At 43.3% G+C, this 16,938-nt stretch overlaps 2 protein-coding genes across 4 annotated transcripts; both read right to left on the bottom strand.

Moving 5' to 3' along the window:
• Window positions 1-927: 927 nt before the first annotated feature.
• Window positions 928-8,811, bottom strand: pks1 (polyketide synthase 1). Of its 2 annotated transcripts, XM_034560780.1 has the most exons (6): window positions 8,022-8,811; window positions 7,769-7,922; window positions 7,517-7,677; window positions 6,904-7,107; window positions 6,623-6,804; window positions 928-6,533 (listed from the first exon to the last, which is right to left on the bottom strand). In XM_034560780.1, exons 1-6 carry the CDS (start codon window positions 8,077-8,079, stop codon window positions 1,044-1,046), a joined length of 6,249 nt encoding a protein of 2,082 aa, XP_034416671.1. In that variant the 5' UTR covers window positions 8,080-8,811; the 3' UTR covers window positions 928-1,043. The 2 variants fall into 2 exon arrangements, with proteins under 2 accessions (XP_034416671.1, XP_034416672.1); XM_034560781.1 differs by lacking the exons at window positions 7,769-7,922; window positions 8,022-8,811 and having other exon boundaries at window positions 7,401-7,605.
• Window positions 8,812-10,002: 1,191 nt separating this feature from the next.
• On the bottom strand, window positions 10,003-16,609 carry LOC117749391 (ATP-dependent zinc metalloprotease YME1L1-like). Of its 2 annotated transcripts, none has more exons than XM_034559885.1 (18): window positions 16,368-16,609; window positions 15,598-15,717; window positions 14,883-15,051; window positions 14,633-14,734; window positions 14,423-14,532; window positions 14,154-14,304; window positions 13,848-13,955; window positions 13,310-13,483; window positions 13,017-13,169; window positions 12,787-12,919; window positions 12,634-12,696; window positions 12,029-12,141; window positions 11,691-11,846; window positions 11,402-11,553; window positions 11,160-11,286; window positions 10,937-11,010; window positions 10,520-10,606; window positions 10,003-10,420 (listed from the first exon to the last, which is right to left on the bottom strand). In XM_034559885.1, the coding sequence occupies exons 1-18, from the start codon at window positions 16,401-16,403 to the stop codon at window positions 10,268-10,270; spliced, it is 2,181 nt and encodes a 726-aa protein (XP_034415776.1). In that variant the 5' UTR covers window positions 16,404-16,609; the 3' UTR covers window positions 10,003-10,267. The 2 variants fall into 2 exon arrangements, with proteins under 2 accessions (XP_034415776.1, XP_034415777.1); XM_034559886.1 differs by having other exon boundaries at window positions 13,872-13,955.
• Window positions 16,610-16,938: the final 329 nt, after the last annotated feature.

Raw genomic sequence — 16,938 nt, 5'->3', positions numbered from 1 at the left:
CGTCAATTGAAGTATGAATGGTCATGTAAGTACATTTTTATTGTTTTCTTTCATCAATCATTAAGCTTGTGTGTCATTTTTGTAATCTGTCACAGCACTTTTATCAACAGCACTTTTTATCAACTTACTTTCATCTTGTTTTATGTTCACTCTATATTAAACTCTCACAGGTCACGGACAGTTGTTATGACTGATATCTCATTGATTCTGATTATCAACTGTGTGAGAGTGTGAGAGTCTTTTGCTGATTGAACCACTAATTTATAACATGCAGATAAGAACATTGCCACCACAAAGACAAACATGCAAATAAAAGGAAACAAATACATTAATTTATTATGTAACTCGCACTGTTTTTCGGAAAATCACCATTAAGCAATTCCTTCCATCACTCTAGAAATTATGACTACCACTAATCTATGCAATTTTTGGACATTAAAGAAGTAAAACAAATGTGACACTAATATTTGTATTGCTTTTATTTGTTACCTTTTGATGACAATAAAACAAGCTGCCAATTTATACATGCACTTGGTGAGGTTGGATTTTGGTAATTAACAAATACTCTTTCATGCAGATTACTTCATTGCAATTTCATAAACTGGCAAAGTACATTTCCAAATTGAATCATGAAGGCCTATTTTGTTCGTTCACACTTCCAAAGATCAGCTTTGCTTCAGTGTTCACGGATGATAAATATGTTCCAAATAAACAACACCAGTCTTTTGTTTTATTCCAATCTCAAAGTTTTGATTTATTGAACAGATCTTCCACAGGAACATAAATATATAAACATTACAATATAAATTAGTACAGTGTTATTTTAAACAATTGTAACCAAGCCAAGATGCCAGTGGAAAAAAACACTATGACACATACTTACTAACTATAAAATATTGTAATAGGTTTGTATGAAGAAGCCTACTGTAAATAATTCCAACCAATCTGACTGAGAACAAAACCACAGCAGTGAGTGCAGTCTCAAGCATTTTCAATTCCCAAAACCCTAGTTCCAAAGTATTATTTGATGCAGTGCATTGAAATTATCCATTGTTCTTTACAAGAGCTGCCAAAGTGGCCAGTGTGCTGTTGGGGTCCAATATTTTAACCAAAGGTACATTTACGCCCGTCTCTTGGAAAATCTTATTCTGCAGTGTCATGGCCAACATCGAGTCAATACCCAGTGCACACAGAGATAAGTCGTCATCCAGCTCATCTACGCTAACGCTGCTGATGTCGCTGACAATTGTTCTCACACTTTCGTACGCGGAAGACGAATGCTGCACCACGGGTTCATTACTCAGTTCAACCTTTAGCTCCATTTCCACGAGCGCTGACAGACGCTCTCTGAGAGACGCGTTTTGTGAAAGAACGTGAATGTGAAGATTTTTGAAGTTGAACTTGCATATGACTTGTTGTGGTCTGTTCATGAGAAGACACTTTTCAAGTGCCTCTTGGATGTCACACACGTCCATTGTCATCATCCCTTTGGCCTCCAGGAACTTTTGGAAATGGTCTTTGTTCAACAAGAGGCCGAGGTTCAAAGGACCCCAGTTGATGGACTGTCCAGCGAGACCGAGGTTTCTCCTGTAATGGCAGAATGTGTCGAGGAAAGAATTTGCTGCCGCGTAGTTACATTGTGAGGCATTGCCAATGAAGGAAGAGATGGAGGAGTAGCACACAAAGAAATCCAGTTTGTTGGAAAGTGTTGCACAGTGAAGGTTTAGAGCCCCACTCACTTTCGGCTGCAGCACCTTTCGGAGGAGGGACTCGTCGAGGTTTTCGATCAACGCGTCGTGTAAAACTGCAGCACTGTGAAACACTCCTTTGATCGGACAAGAGGAGAACCTTTGTTCGATCTTTGAGATCGCGTCTACGACCTGCATCGACACAGAAACGTCACATTTGACATTCATGATTGTAACTCCATATCTTCTCTGGAGGAGTTCCATCTCAAACTGGAAGTCATCAGTCAGATTACTTCTAGACAGCGTTGCAATACAACCTCCCCCGTTATAGGCAATGAACTTCACTGTCTCAAATCCCAAACCAGAGAGCCCTCCAGTGACAATATAAACACAACTTTGTTTAAAGAGTTGTCCAGACCCCGTCAGCAAAGGGATATCTGACATTTGACAGTCAGGTTCTCCATGATCTAGAACAACTTGCTGCACCGTCTTTGTCGTGAAGTAGGACTCAGCATCTGCATTGTTCTCGGGCTCTTTTATGCTAGATAATTGAAAAGTCTCTCTTTTCAAAGGTAGAGATACTGTATCAAAGCCTAACGACGATAGCCAATCAGAGATATCCTTTTTCTGCATTTGCAGACTGGCTCTCTGGAGAACATTAGCCACGTCAAGTTTATGAACATGGATGTGTTCACTCTTCGGTGCAAACATGTTTGCTGAGAATGAGGGTGAGATGTGATCGCTACTCACAAATATAATGTGTCTGTTATGACTACAGCTGTCATGCATCCCTTGCCAAGAGTGATCGAACGGGGGCAGAAACACGAAAGCATGACTCTGATCAAAATGCAGAGATTCTCCTCTGAAATGTGACAATGAGGAAACGTTCCAGCCGGACCTGTTTGCCGTCAGAGCCAAAACTTTTATCAGGGTTGAGGCTGAGTTGGAGGAGATGATGATCAGCTTCCTGTGTTGGTGTTTTACACAAAACAGCATTTTCTGCAGGATCTCCCATGCGAGTACGAAGTAAGACACGCAAGGCGTCTCTTTCAGAAACGGGAGTCTCTTTGTGCTGTAGCACACCGTTTCGGGAATCACAACCTTCGCAGTGGCAACGACTGGATAGCATGAAGCAATCTGATCTCCCACTCTTAGATTGTGAACGTCCTTCCCGACAGCTGTGACAATGCCGCTAAAATCCAAAGCGAGAAGCTTGTGATTGTGTGACGTGTGCTTGTTCCAATACATCGTCTTTCCAAACTTCAAATGCGATGTGGTGACGGGAAAGAAATCGGATGATTGCACGCACACATTGGTGAGCTGAACCTCAACTGACTTCTCTTGGATAGGATTTGCATTTGTGTCGTAGGGGATGGCAGACAAGCGAGTCATTCTGTATGGATCAGCTGTCTGTAGAACAAAGTCGCTCATATAGTGCTTATCACCTTCACATAAAGTCCTGCCCCTCATGGGCGTCCGTGCTATTCTCGTTGTCAATGCTTGGCCTTCGCTGATCACAACCTCTTGTTCTTTGCATGTGTTTATCACACAAACCAGCGTTTCAATGTCTTCACTGGTCACAGAAGCAAGGTCAATCAGTTGAAAAGAGAGACCCGTCATCTCTGCTGCACAAGCCCGTGTCATACCAGACAGCACAAAGCCAGGACTGACGTGGTCGACCATCGTTTCTGTGGATCGATAAGTAATGACACGGACAGTGCAAGAGCGTTTGCTCTCCTTCAAGGCTAAAACAATCTGGCGAAACAGCTCGCAGCAATTCACCAAGCAGTCAAGCATCTTCTCGGATGACGAGCGACTGAGGTCCTCTACACCCCAGATGAAGAGAACATTTTCTATATCAACGTTGGTGGTAAGTGAGCCGAACACTACATTTCGAATTTGGTCTGCCATCCAATGCTCTCTGCTCTCCACGAGTGCTGACTCTGGGTGAATGTATGGCTTGAGCCCTTTAGCTATGCCAAGTTTGTCTTCAAAAACTATTGCTTTTATTTTGCAATTTTGCAAGTCTCGTATGTCAGGAATTGCAGTTATTTCATTGTTGAAGAACCACGACCCAAGAGCACTTGAGCAATTGCCCAAAAATGAGATCCTCACCCCCTTAAGTTCTACCAGCACATGACCCTCTGGGGTGGCAAAGCTACCACATACATCCAGGAAGTCTGGAGTCTCTTCAGTGGCTCGTAAGTACATGACCATTTCTTCTTGCAGTGGTCCTGAAATGGTTACACTACCGATAGCTGAGGGGAATCCCTGCTTTGCAGTTAGCCGACCGATAGCAACCACAGCTGTCATTTGCAGGAAATAGTCCAATAACACAGGGTGAATGAAAAACTCATGAAGGTGTTGTAGAAGTTGACCAGGAACCTGAATTGCTGTCACGGCTTCCTTAAATTCATCTCCAAAACGCACATCATTAAGCTGTTTGAAGACAGATCCGTATTCAAATCCTGCGAGAGAAAGAATTGAATAAATCTCTTTTCTCTTCATAACCAATGTGCACCGTTGGGAGATCATGTCCAGACAAACGATTGGTTCTTCTAACAGCGGTTGGCCATCTGCACACCTGTATGTGCCGGAGGCATGTGTTGCAACAGTAGACTGTATTTTGAATGAAGCTCCATTCTCTGCATGCTCAAGTTTTACTTTCAACTGATGGCAGTTTGAGCTGAGTGCAAACAGACTCTCAAATCTTACACTGAGCTGGAGCTGAGACACCGGTTTCTTGGGCCTTAAACTGGCCATCACTGCGGCATAAGCTAGCTCAACATAGAACGCGCCTGGAACAATGGAAACGCCATTGTTTTTATGCTCCCAAAGATATGGGGCAGTCTCCAATGAGAGGTTGCACATGTACTCTTTGTTATCCTGCTTCGTTTGAGACAAAAGCGTAAAGGGGGAGAATGTAGACGAGTCACCACCTTTTCTCAAAGCTTCAAAATTCAATTCTTTCTTTGTGTTGACAAACTGATAGACTGGAAGAGCTGTGGGCAATGTCTCACAACCCTTGTGGAGCTGATGCCAGTCCACACTGATGCCCAGTTCAAAAAGTTTTCCCACGGTAGACAACATTGTTTTGTAATCTTTCTCTGGCTGGACAGAGGAAAGAACTATGGCATCTTTCCCCAAAGATTCATGTATGTTTCTTTGGAGAGCCCTACGAGGTCCAATCTCCACAAAGACCATTGATCGCTTGTCTTTGGTGGCAGCACGCAGTGCACGCTCAAATAGGACTGGCTCCCGAATGTTCCTTGCCCAGTAGCTGCCTGTAACAAAGTCGCCATCTGAACAACGGTAACCAGTCACTGTTGAAAACAGTTTGCATTCTTTGTTGTTGGCATTCAAGGGCTCAATACTTTTCTCAAGGTCATCTAATATAGGATCCATCATATGGCTATGGTATGCTGCTGTCACATCCAACTCATGGAGGAAGAGATTTCTTTCCGTGGACTTCTTCAGCCTCTGATGAAGGATGTCTATAGCATCTGCATTCCCTGACAGCGTGCAGGACTGGGGGCTGTTGAATGCTGCAACACAAATGTTCCCAGAAAACTCTGGAAGGATTTGTAATACATTTTCAACGGCCACATTCCCAACAACAAGCATTTTTCCCCCTGTGACCTCACTCTGAAGAGTACTGCGGTGGTGCACCACTTTCACAGCATCCTCGAGAGACAAGAGTCCAGAACAGTGGGCGGCGGCGACCTCACCAACGGAGTGCCCGAGCACGGCGTCAGGTTTGACTCCCCAGTGTTTCAGGAGAGCGGCAATGCCAACCTGAATCGCAAAGAGAAGAGGCTGGACAACATCCGGCTTGCCGAGAACATCATTATCGTATTCACCAGCGAGCCATCGGCTAATGCTGATGCTTTTATGACTTTGAAAAAGATTTTCAACTGCTCTGACCTTGTCTCTGAAAATGGGAACATCTCTCAGGAGCTGCTTGCACATACCCCTATAAGCAACCCCGTTTCCACAAAACACAAAGACCACCTGGATGTCGGACCTTATTGACTCAACATTTGTTTTCACTGCAGATGTTAGCCGTTGCTCTAAATCTGACAGGGAAGATGTTGGGAAGGCCTTCCTATATCTGTGTCTGGAATGACTCCTTCCGCATGCTGAAGTGTATGACAATGCCTGTAAATCAACTGATTGATTTCGGCAAAGCCTCTGGCGGGTGTCAGCGATGGACAGGTGTAACGATTCCTCACAGGCCGCAGATATTACAAAGAGTTTTGGACAGCTTTTTGGAATCTGAGTGGGTGGTCTTTCTGAGTGGGTGGTCTTTCTGTACTCTCTTATAATCACATGTGCATTTGTGCCTCCAAACCCAAAGCTGTTGATCCCAGCTACCTTTCCTAAGGACCCCTCGGTCTCCCATCTTTCTGCTTTAACAGGAATACTTATACTCAACGCTTTTACATCTACACTGGCATTGTCTTCTGAATAGAAAACAGAGGGAACGATGGTCTCGTGCTTCATCATTAAGAGTACCTTAATGAGTCCGGCCACTCCAGCAGCAGATTCTGTGTGTCCAATGTTGCCCTTCACAGAGCCGATCCGGAGTGCCTCTGAACCTGGAGGTCTGGCTTTAGCGATGGCGTTTGAAATGCTTCCTGCCTCCGTTGGATCGCCAACTGGAGTTCCGGTCCCATGTGCCTCTATGTACTGGACGTTTGCAACGTCGGACTCTGAGTAGAGTCTCTGCAACAGCTCCTGTTGTTGAGTCATGGAGGGTTTGGTGATCGGAGTGACTGAGTGACCATCTTGGTTGACCGCTGTTTTGCTGACGATGCCCCATACTTTGTTGCAGTCTTTCATCGCCTTTGGAGAGAAAGTCACACTATCAGCAGGCGATCCAGTATCTCCACTGTTTGCAGTTTATTAATGGCATGTAAAAAATAGTTGCTCACATCTTTCAAGGGCTTCAGGAGAACGACCCCGCAGCCCTCTCCTCTTCCATAGCCATCTGCTCTACTGGAGAACGGTTTGCTGGTCCCTTCAGGTGAGATCATCTTGGCCTTGCTCAGAGCTACAAACACTCTTGGCTCTATGATACAACTGACACCTCCACAAAGAGCCATCTCACAATCTCCTAGTTGAAAAAAGAAAGTGAAATTAAATATGGAACATTTAAATGTTGACTGTCTTGCCTTCGGGCTAGGCATTTGTAGGGGGAAAGGGAACTAAATACCTTGCTTTATAGCCTGGCAGGCTAAATGTAGAGCCACCAAAGATGAAGAACAGGCGCTGTCAATAGCAAGAGAAGGGCCCGTGAGGTTGAAGGAGAAAGACAGCCTATTGGCAGCCACACTCATGGCCGTCCCAGTGCCATTGTAGTGGGTTATCGTTGTAGGGCTGTTGCTTCGGAGTATCTCGTAATCCCTGTTCATTAGACCTGCAACATTATTATAAAAGCAGAGTACATCATAATTTGATGTATTATGACATTGTGCTCGTTTTACCACTAGAACCGCCAACAGGTACGATTTACCCACCTATGTTTTCCGATTTAAACCTTTGGACTTTGTTTCAATAATGTGTGTGTGACCTTTCCTAAGTATGGTATTTAGCATACGAAGGAGGCATACAAGTCAGGACTGAGCGATGTGTCCGGGGTTTATTGTGACTGTTGTTCTAAGTAGCAAAAAGGGGAAGATAACCACAGCAATAAATAATTGAACCTTGTACCTTGAGAATCAATGCATTCTAACGGCGGGTCCATTTTACCGGTTGACGGTTTCAGGTAGAACCCGACCCCTGGCGGTTCTAGTGTGGAACGTATGATATAGATTGATAGTGGTCACCTATGTAAACTCCGGTTCTGCTTCCACTGATGCTTTCCATAGCCACTCCCGCATCTTCCAATGCCCTGTATGTACACTGCAGAAGGAGTTTCTGCTGAGGGTCCATGAATTCGGCCTCTGCTTCAGTAATGCCAAAAAACTTGTGATCGAACTCATTAAAACTGAAAAAAAAAAAAAAGAAGCAGATCCATCACAATTAAAACTAATGTCAATATAAGGATTAACAATTAATCTTAAAAAGACGATGCTTACCCCTCTATAAGAGCTGCTTTGGTTGTCTGTGTCTTTCCGGGCTTGCTATCATCGGCATCGTACCAAAAAGTGGTGTCAAATCTCTCTGCTGGAATATCTGCAGCACAGTTCTTTCCCTCCAACAATACCCTCCAGAAGTTGTCCAACCCCTCACCTAAAATAAAACAGACCACAACACCTATAATTCACCTTAAGACGACTGATTAAAAAAAAAACCATTGACTCAGATACATTTTAAATGCTTGCGCCATACCTCCAGGGAAGTTGCATCCAATCCCGATAACAGCGATGTCGTCCTCTTCGTCCTCCATCGTTCCTTTGAGGTAGTAGTGAAGTCGCTCCGGGGACTTGCTTTATTCTAAAAGCCAAAGTAAAAGATCCAGCCTCTCCATCGTGAAGCTTAGTGTTCAGTCCCGGTTGCTGTCTTCAGCCAGAAGAAGAGCTGCTGCACCTCTCCACCCTTTTTAAACACCATGAGAAGGCACCAGAGGACACAATGCTCGGCCTTGTTGGGTCTCCGTTGGCTTCATCTGGAACTAAACGCACTAATTGGTAACTTAAGATCATTCAAAGGCAGAAGTGGACAAAAGAAAAATAAAGACAAGTCTGCTTTTCACTGGCAGATTACAAAGTCCTCAAAGTGGACATCTGTGGTCACATTATCTCTGAAAGGAGTAAAATGTTTACTTAGTTCTTCAACATAGAAACATTACGGTGGATCAGACCTCATTAATTCAAACGCATGCCTAAACAAAGACACTCTTAATGACATATTAATAACAACAAATCAGATAAATTCATGCTTATGAATCAAAGTCTCTTGACAGTAGTCTTAATGTTACAGCTGGTACAATTTATATCATAGTGATTTAATAAAATATTCTAACCCCTCCACTTTTTCACATTTGTTGCAACCTCATGCTAAAATACATGTTTTTCTCTCATCAATCTTCACTCGATATTCCACAACAACAAAGAAGAAAAAAAACTGGATTCATTTGCTAATTAATTAACAAGAAAAAAACTGAAATATCCTGATCATCTTGAGGAGTTGCTCCACCTTGACGGGTGTCCGGTGAATTCAAATCCCCCCCCCCCCAAACAATTAAAATCTCTAAACCCAGGTGTTCAAAGCCTCATACCATGAAGATGAGGCTACTACTAAAGGTGCTTCATTTAAGTACTGGTTTAAAGGTTGTTTTTTTTGACATTTTACAAAAATATTAAATCCTGTCTGCTTGTCATTATAGATTATTTAAAAAAAACAAAGTATTTAAACTGTTTTAGCATAAAACCCCAACAGGTACATATATTATCGAGGGCTGTTACCAAAATGACAACTGAGTGAAAGACCCGCTGAGCAGTTACGGTTCTATTTTAATTCACTCTCACTGCTGCTCATCAACTATATTTCCAGCCAGATGTTTTCAGTGGAAAAAGACCCTGAATTCTGCACAGCACCCATCAGCAGAGTAACAACAGTCACAATTACAGCTGGTGAGAATAGTGGAGCATTTAGCAGATTAAGAGCCAGATATTTCACTGAGAAGGACCAAAAGAGCAAAAATAGGGTGACTCATTTGTCTCCAAATGAATGCTAATGTTTCCCAACTGGATGTATAAATAAAAACATTAGCCATATAAGCTCCATAGGCCACTGTAGTGGGATCTCAAGTCGCTAATATAAATGCATGCAAGCTTAAGTTCCACTTGAGTCATGTACTGAACACATCCGTGAGTAAAGGTAACCTTTATTTGAGCTCCAAGACCTTCGAAAGGAACAAACCGAAGCACAAAGCCAATCCTTTTACACGCATACATTGTGCATATATATATAAATATACATTTCCCCTCATAAAATAGGGCATTAAGGGCCTATCGCTAATTTCAAAAAAAGGAGAACACACCTTTGGGCACTTAAATAAATATGAACAATCAAAATAGATGCGACTGGAGAAAAGAAACTCAAATGTGAACCGCGGCATCACCTGCACCTGCTACAGCCGACTCTAGACATTCTAGATTGAGGTACTTTAAGGTCCGAGGTGTTCGCCAGTCTGTGCACATCTTAAACGAGTCACACATGAAATCATTCATCTCATCTTGATTCACCATGATCTTTGTCAAATGCATTTTGCCTGAGAACCTTGTTATGAGACCAAATATGACTGATGCATACAACTACTACAGAATCCATTTGTGTGGAGACTAAAAAAGGGACAACGAGCCCCTCGAACATCCTTCAGTAGAATATTTATGTCCATCTCATGACACCTAGTGCTTTTAAAAGCGCTGTGAAACCAAAAAGTCTTCTCTACAGGAAATGCGAGACAGATTCTAATAAAATAAAAATGTTTCTAAGGGGGTGAAACTTCATCATTTCAGTGTCATCTTCACATTAATAATAATAATAATAATGAGGGATACAAACAAATGAAATACTAGGCCTGTGCGTATTCGCACAGCGTCATATATACATGATACAGGAGGCTAAAACCTCTACTGAAGTATCTGGAGCTCCGGGGATTTGCCCTCCAGCACCAGCTTGATCTCTTTGGCGTCTAGAGTCTCATGCGTCAGCAGAGCATCCGCTAGCTTCTTGTGCTCCTTGCTGTAAGTCTTCAGGAGGTGTCGGGCACGTTCATAGGAGTCCTGGGTGGGAGAGGAAGATCGGTGAGTACGAACGGAGGTTAATACCGGCAAATTAAATTAAAAGTACATTTGGAAAAAGAAAAAAAAAAAAACACTCACATTCAGCAAAGCCCTGATTTCCTGCTCGATGACAGCTTGCGTCTCGGGGCTCTGCTTGGTCACGTCGCCGTAGGTCATCACACCAAGCTGCAACAAAACACCAATTACACCCTTTGGCTTGAACAACAGACCTTCTCAAGCATGAGTCACTTGTAGTTACTGATCATTACACGCTGTGAGGATTTCTTTTCCCCCCGGGAGTCCAGACTTTTCTTTGTCTGAGGTGTAATTATTGGTTACACTAATGTTAGAGGACTGCAGGTTTTTATTCCAACTTAACAATACATCAGTGTCCAAGTTGTACAAGTGGCTTTGTGCAAACACTTGAAAAGGCCAAGCCCCGCAGCAATAAAGCCCTGAGAACAGCTCTTCTATGTCAGAGAAACGATCAAAGCGTTCCCTAAATTTAAATGTTACCTTGTCACTCATGCCGAATCTGGTCACCATCATTTTTGCTATTTTGGTTGCTCCATCGAAGTCACTGGAGGCTCCTAAAATGCACAAGAGCAGGAGGAGATTTACAAGACGATTATCAGACATTTCTGTCATCAAAATTGTGAAAAAAGTCTTTTTGTTTTCATACCAGCAAAATAAATAAAAAACAGGGCTCACACCCAAAAAAATTATTGTATTCACGCACCAGTGGTGATGTATTCGTCTCCGAAGATGAGCTCCTCCGCGACTCGCCCGCCCATACTGACATCCATCTGAGCCAGCAGCTGGGCTCTCGTCTCACTCCAGCGGTCGTTCTCGGGGAGCATGGACACCTAGAGGACGGAGACAAGGACCAGACGGATTTCCCGTAGGTTTGAGTTTTAATAAATGAATTTTTTTTTAAAAGACTCAAACGTTACCGGTAAGGAGAAATAACAAAGAGCTCACATGGCCGAGAGTTGGGCCTCTGGGCATGATCGTGGCCTTATTGATGGGCATTGCATCTTTGGTGTAAAAGGCGACAATAGCATGGCCCGACTCGTGGTAGGCTGTGATGGTCTTATTCTTCTTGTCGATTTCGACACTTCTCCTCTCGGGGCCTGGTGTGACGAGGACAAAAATAAGAAAAGGGATTTTAAAACAATCATCTCCCGCTGACTTGACGTCTTTTGTCAAGAGAATCAGAGTCGCGGGACGTGAGGGGCGCAGAGCGGCTCTAAACCCGGCGTGTACTCACCCATGATGATCTTGTCTTTAGCGAACTCCAGGTCACTCATTGAGACCATGTCTTTCTCGTCCATGGCGGCCTTCAGGGCGGCCTGGTTGACCAGGTTCTCCAGTTCGGCCCCGGTGAAGCCCACTGTGCCCCGGGCAATAATCGACGCATCCACGGCTGTGAAAGGGAAACACAAGAGGAAAAGCCTTCTTTATAAAAGGAGACTAGTGTTCAGGAGACAATGCTGCCTCTTAACACAAACGGCAAACAACGGTTCTCTCACAGGTTTTAAGCTCCGATTGCTTTAAAACGGGTTTAATTCATTTTTAAAAAGCTAATGTTCAATGTCCGAGACGTACCAGGGTCCATTTTGATCTTGGAGAGGTACAAGTGGAGAATTTCAGTGCGTCCTTTCACATCGGGGCGAGGGACGGTCACCTGCATGTCAAACCTTCCTGGCCTCACCAGAGCGCTGGACAGGAGGAGCAAAGTAGTGTTAATTAAGATTCACAACACATAAACTTTATATCTACTAAATTACATGACGTCAATTTTATTATTTTAAATCAAATATGATGAGTTTTAAAAGGAGTATGAAGACAGATACTGACATTAAATCTAGGGTTTGAATTGAGATTGAGAAACGGTACTGCTGCCCAGCACATTTTAATTCACTTCCCATGAAAATGTGTAAACACGATTGTAAAACTTTAAAGTTGACCGAGTGTCGTTGATATAAAACCGGTCAGTGGTTAATGATTCCAGTTAGACAGTGTAACAGAAACTAGGATGAAAACAGCCCGTGTATCCGTCAGAGGGTAAAAGGTCACAGAGTGGGAAGCAAAAAAAAAAAAAACTGGAACAGTTTTGTAGACATGAACCGTATCTACATGCTGTATGGATCGACCTTATTTCAAACTAGTTCATTAAAACAGAGGTACAATTATGTGTAATGTAAACATACCTATCCAACGCCTCTGCAAAGTTTGTAGCGCCAACAACGATGACGCCTTCATTTGGTTTAAACCTGTCAAATACCAAAATATTGAGTGTAAGAAGTGAAAGTTCTTGACCACAACATATGTTATGTTTTTTAAAAAAAAGGCAGACAACTGACCCGTCCATTTCAGCCAGCAGCTGGTTGATGGTTTGTCTGGAATAGGGATGCATTGGAGACTCGACTCTTTTCCCACCGACGCTGTCCAACTCATCAATGAAGATGACACAGGGAGCGTTGGCTTTGGCCTCTTCTGCAAACCACCAGAGAAGAAGAGGAGAGAGATTGTCGTGGTTTGGATTCACCCTCAAACCGGTCGCTCGCATTTTTGTCGCACTCTGCAAACTTACTGAAGAGGTTCCTGATTCGACTCGCGCCGACGCCCACAAACATCTCGTCGAACTCTGACCCGGAGGCGTAGTAGAAAGGCACGTCGGCCTCTCCGGCCACGGCCCTCGCTAACAGAGTCTTTCCTGTGCCCGGTGGACCAACGAGGAGGATCCCTGAGAGGATAACAGAGGGAACACGTTCATATTAAATAACAGCATGTCAACACCTAGAGGTCAAGGACAATTGCCACATGTGTGTGTTCATTTCCTGGACAACAAAAAAAACTGCCGAAATGAGAGAAAACATAAAATACCTTTCGGCAGCTTTCCACCCAGAACCGTATATTTCTGGGGGTTCTTGAGAAAGTCGACAACTTCTTGCAATTCATTTTTGGCCTCCTCCACGCCTTTGACATTGTCAAATGTCACATTCTTCACCTGGACGGGGTCGACCGCCGAGTCAAGACCAGATGTGGTGCGGAACCTCACTGAAATCCCCCCAAAGACAACTGGTTTAGTACGATAACGGCAGAAAAAAACGTCCATTTCTAACTGTTACAACAGTCTTACTGTGGCACACAGAGATCCAAATGTAATGTAAAACATACACAGTTGATATAGATATTAAAGTATTAATACACAGTGATATGCAGCAGAATAATCAGTCACACTCTACATGCACACCGCAGGAGAGACACATCTGATCAGCTACTGTACGGTATTACATTAAAAAAAAACTCTCAAATATTTAAGCTGAAAATTGGCTCTGACACACTTTGATCTATTTGCGTTGTGCATGTGGGGTCGTGAGTTGATTTGTAAGCATTGGAGAGAATAGAAACTGAAACAAACCAGCATCAGAAAAGGAGCCTTTACCCGAGAGAAACGGGCTTCTTGACAAGCCATAAATACCAATAAGTAGAAGGACCACCAGGATCAACCTGGTTCTCCTGAGCGAGTCTGTAAAACAAGAGCACAGACACATATTAGTTATTTATGTCAATCATAGGACCTCCCTGTGTTTTGACTCAGCACTGCCACCCCAAGAAAACCTGGTGCAGCTGTTACACTGACCACCAGGGAATCCTTTCATTATATAAGGTTCCTTTTCTTCCTAATCAATAACTGCAGTGCCTGATAAGTGAGCGAGCCACATGCCTTGTGTTCTCTGAGTGAAGGCCTGAGACCTCATGAACCCCTCGGTGAAACCCGTCTTGAAAGATTCCTGCTGGTTAACGGGAACGTTCTTTTGTTTCGTCAGTTGGTCCAGTGATTGTGCTTCTGGTACCTTTTCCTTCTGAAGAAATCCCTGTGAGGGGGAAGCAAGAGTCGGTTGGTCAAAACGCAGCCCCTTTACAATCCCTAATTATTTTAGTATCACAGAGTGGCTTTCAGTAGACAATAGTTTTAATGATGGTATCGCTGACCTTCATGAAGAATGGCGTGTAGGCCTCGGACTCCACCGGACCGTCATAACCAGACTCTCTTCGTCTGGTCTTTGATTGCAGCGTCTTGAAACCCCGACTCTGGACCCATACTGACAGGAGACACATGTGACAGCCGATAAAACATTACACTAAAACGTCGAGCATTTAATACACATGGATAATTTAAGCACGGCAGAGTCAGTTTCTTACCAGGCAAGAACTGCAGCTCTGAGCAAGCTTCTCTTAGAGGACTGTGGTATTGTGTGTGGAAGATGCGGGAGCCGAAAACTCCTGACCTTCTCTGTGAAAACCCTGCCAGACAAACAAAAAGGTTTGTTTCAATCACATATATTCACAAATGTGTCAAATTAGTTCTCTATGGGAACACATTTTGACAGCTTTTTTCCATTATCTGAGAGAAAAAAAAATAATAAAAAGCTGGGAAACCTGAGTTGCTCACCGTGCTTGTTGTGAAAGAAGCTGTTGGCAGAAACGTGACTCGACCTCCATATCGAGGACGCGGCGGGAGGTTCTTCTGGTCCTGGTACCGGCAACAACCTACGGACCAACTCATCCAGCTGACTCACCCGGATGTCTGACAGGCCCAGATCCCTCAGACTCACACAGGGCTGAGAAGAGAGGGCCGCAAAAGTGGTAGTTATCTACACCTTTCCGAGACAATGATTGCATGTGAACGGCTTTTTAAGAGCTTTAAAAACTTTCTAAGACATCCTCCTCCCTTTTACAGAGATGTATTGTTATTGACAGATATATTTTGCACAGGTTAGACCGGCTTAAGTACACTGGGATCATGTGCAAAGTAATTTGTTTTAACATGATATAGACAATGTGGCATAACTTTCTTAGCTTGTGTGAACAATTCTTTATGGTGTTTACTGTGTGTTTGAGAGTAAAGACCGACATGAATCGTCCCCTCCTTTTTACAGGATTCTTGTATGAATAAAGATAACAATAATAATGATTCACTCATGAGGGATTTGTTAAATCAACATGTAAGCTTCCCGAAAGGTCAGACAAAATCCTGTGTTATTGTTTACTGTACGTTGTCCAATGTAACCAGCGAGAAACAGGATGCTTGTTCAGCAGGTCAGAAACATTTGAACACTTGTTGTACCCCGTGAGATCATGTCCCGTATCCGTGGTGTCCGTCTCACCTCATTGAGATACGAACTGTGCTCTGGAAGGAAGTCTTTGTGCAGGGCCTGGACCGAAGCCGTGGCAGAGTTCTTCAGAGCGTGGAGGGCGTTGATGAGCTGGCTGAGGGGCACTATCATCTGGCAGATGAACAGAAGAGGATGAGGGACGGTTTCAACACCATATTGTGATATTTCTGTTACTGTATGTACTTAACATTTGTATTTGTTACAAAGTTTATGTTTTTTTTAAAAGTGTGTCAAGTGAATCCTCCAGCCAGGGCAGTTATACCAGTGTCATCTCAACTCATAACTGCTCTTCGCAGTGTGGCGCACATACGTCAGACCTGTGACGAGTTACGTAACCTGAATTTGTTTTAAATATATTTTTTAACAGCCTCCAATTTCCTTAAAACCTCGCTCTTCCCAAACGTGTCAGATCAAGTAGAAATGACCCCCCCCCCGCACGTGCAAAAGCTTCTCGGGGGCTCGCAGCTGTAAAATGGCTCACTATGACAACGTGACGTCAGCACGGTCTGCTCGCGAAGATATCTGCCGTTGACTTGTTAATGCTAACATTAGCCGGGTTGTCATTGACCATAAGAGAAGGCATGCTACACACACACAGAGGCAGACAGAGCTCACTGTTGCTATAACAACTCCCACAACTTCATTTACCGTAAAACGCCGACTTTCTAACTAAAACACGTAACGTTACAGTTGACAACATTAAAAAAAACTCGTTAGCTAGCATAATTGAACATCTGCTATACAGTGGCGGCTTAGCTTACCTGCTGAGGCTGAAACGACGTTGACAATGAAAACATGTTTGCCGAATGATAATTCAATATTAGGAGCTGGGTTGGGGGGAGTAGGAGAGGGTTGTACCCTCTGGATAAAGCACAAGAACGAGTCCTCCCGGGAGCGGTGTCCTTTTGTTTTCCTTGTTACACAACTTTCGGCAGCTTAGCTAACAAACTGCAAATGGATTCTCCGGCATCTGAGGTCGAATGGACTACAATATGACGTCATGTTGAATTACTACCGGTTGCGTCTTGCGTCAACCGATCGTCCCAAACTGGACATTTATTTAAATCAGATTAATAAAAAAAAATGTACGACACAAATATTACAATTATCACTTATTTAATTTACATTGTTCTGTTATTTGTCCTACAGGGTGTAATACGCTTGACTGTTTCGCGTTAGTTAGCTAGGTTACTTATTTCTGCCTGATCAAAATTAAAATATACAAATATTATGAAGTTATATATAAATATAGGTTAGCTAGTATTTGATGCATCCCAGCTGAAAATGTCAACGTTACAGCAGCTTGGAGCTTAACAAAAAAAGAATACAAAG

This window comes from Cyclopterus lumpus, chromosome 20, assembly GCF_009769545.1.
Source record: "Cyclopterus lumpus isolate fCycLum1 chromosome 20, fCycLum1.pri, whole genome shotgun sequence".
Lineage (NCBI taxonomy): Eukaryota > Metazoa > Chordata > Actinopteri > Perciformes > Cyclopteridae > Cyclopterus > Cyclopterus lumpus.
The sequence above is the reverse complement of the archived record's forward strand: the minus strand, read 5'-3'. Positions and strand labels throughout refer to the sequence as shown.

Excerpts from the sequence above, each read along its gene's own strand:
- LOC117749391 (XM_034559885.1), bottom strand. The coding sequence starts at position 16,403 with ATGTTTTCATTGTCAACGTCGTTTCAGCCTCAGCAG. Across the intron at positions 14,533-14,632 it reads AGAGCTGCAGTTCTTGCCTG|TATGGGTCCAGAGTCGGGGT; the intron begins GTAAGAAACTGA and ends GTCTCCTGTCAG. Across the intron at positions 13,170-13,309 it reads GGGTGGAAAGCTGCCGAAAG|GGATCCTCCTCGTTGGTCCA; the intron begins GTATTTTATGTT and ends TTATCCTCTCAG.
- pks1 (XM_034560780.1), bottom strand. The coding sequence starts at position 8,079 with ATGGAGGACGAAGAGGACGACATCGCTGTTATCGGGATTGGATGCAAC. Across the intron at positions 7,678-7,768 it reads AAAGCAGCTCTTATAGAGGG|TTTTAATGAGTTCGATCACA; the intron begins GTAAGCATCGTC and ends TTTTTTTTTCAG. Across the intron at positions 7,108-7,516 it reads CAGAACCGGAGTTTACATAG|GTCTAATGAACAGGGATTAC; the intron begins GTGACCACTATC and ends ATAATGTTGCAG.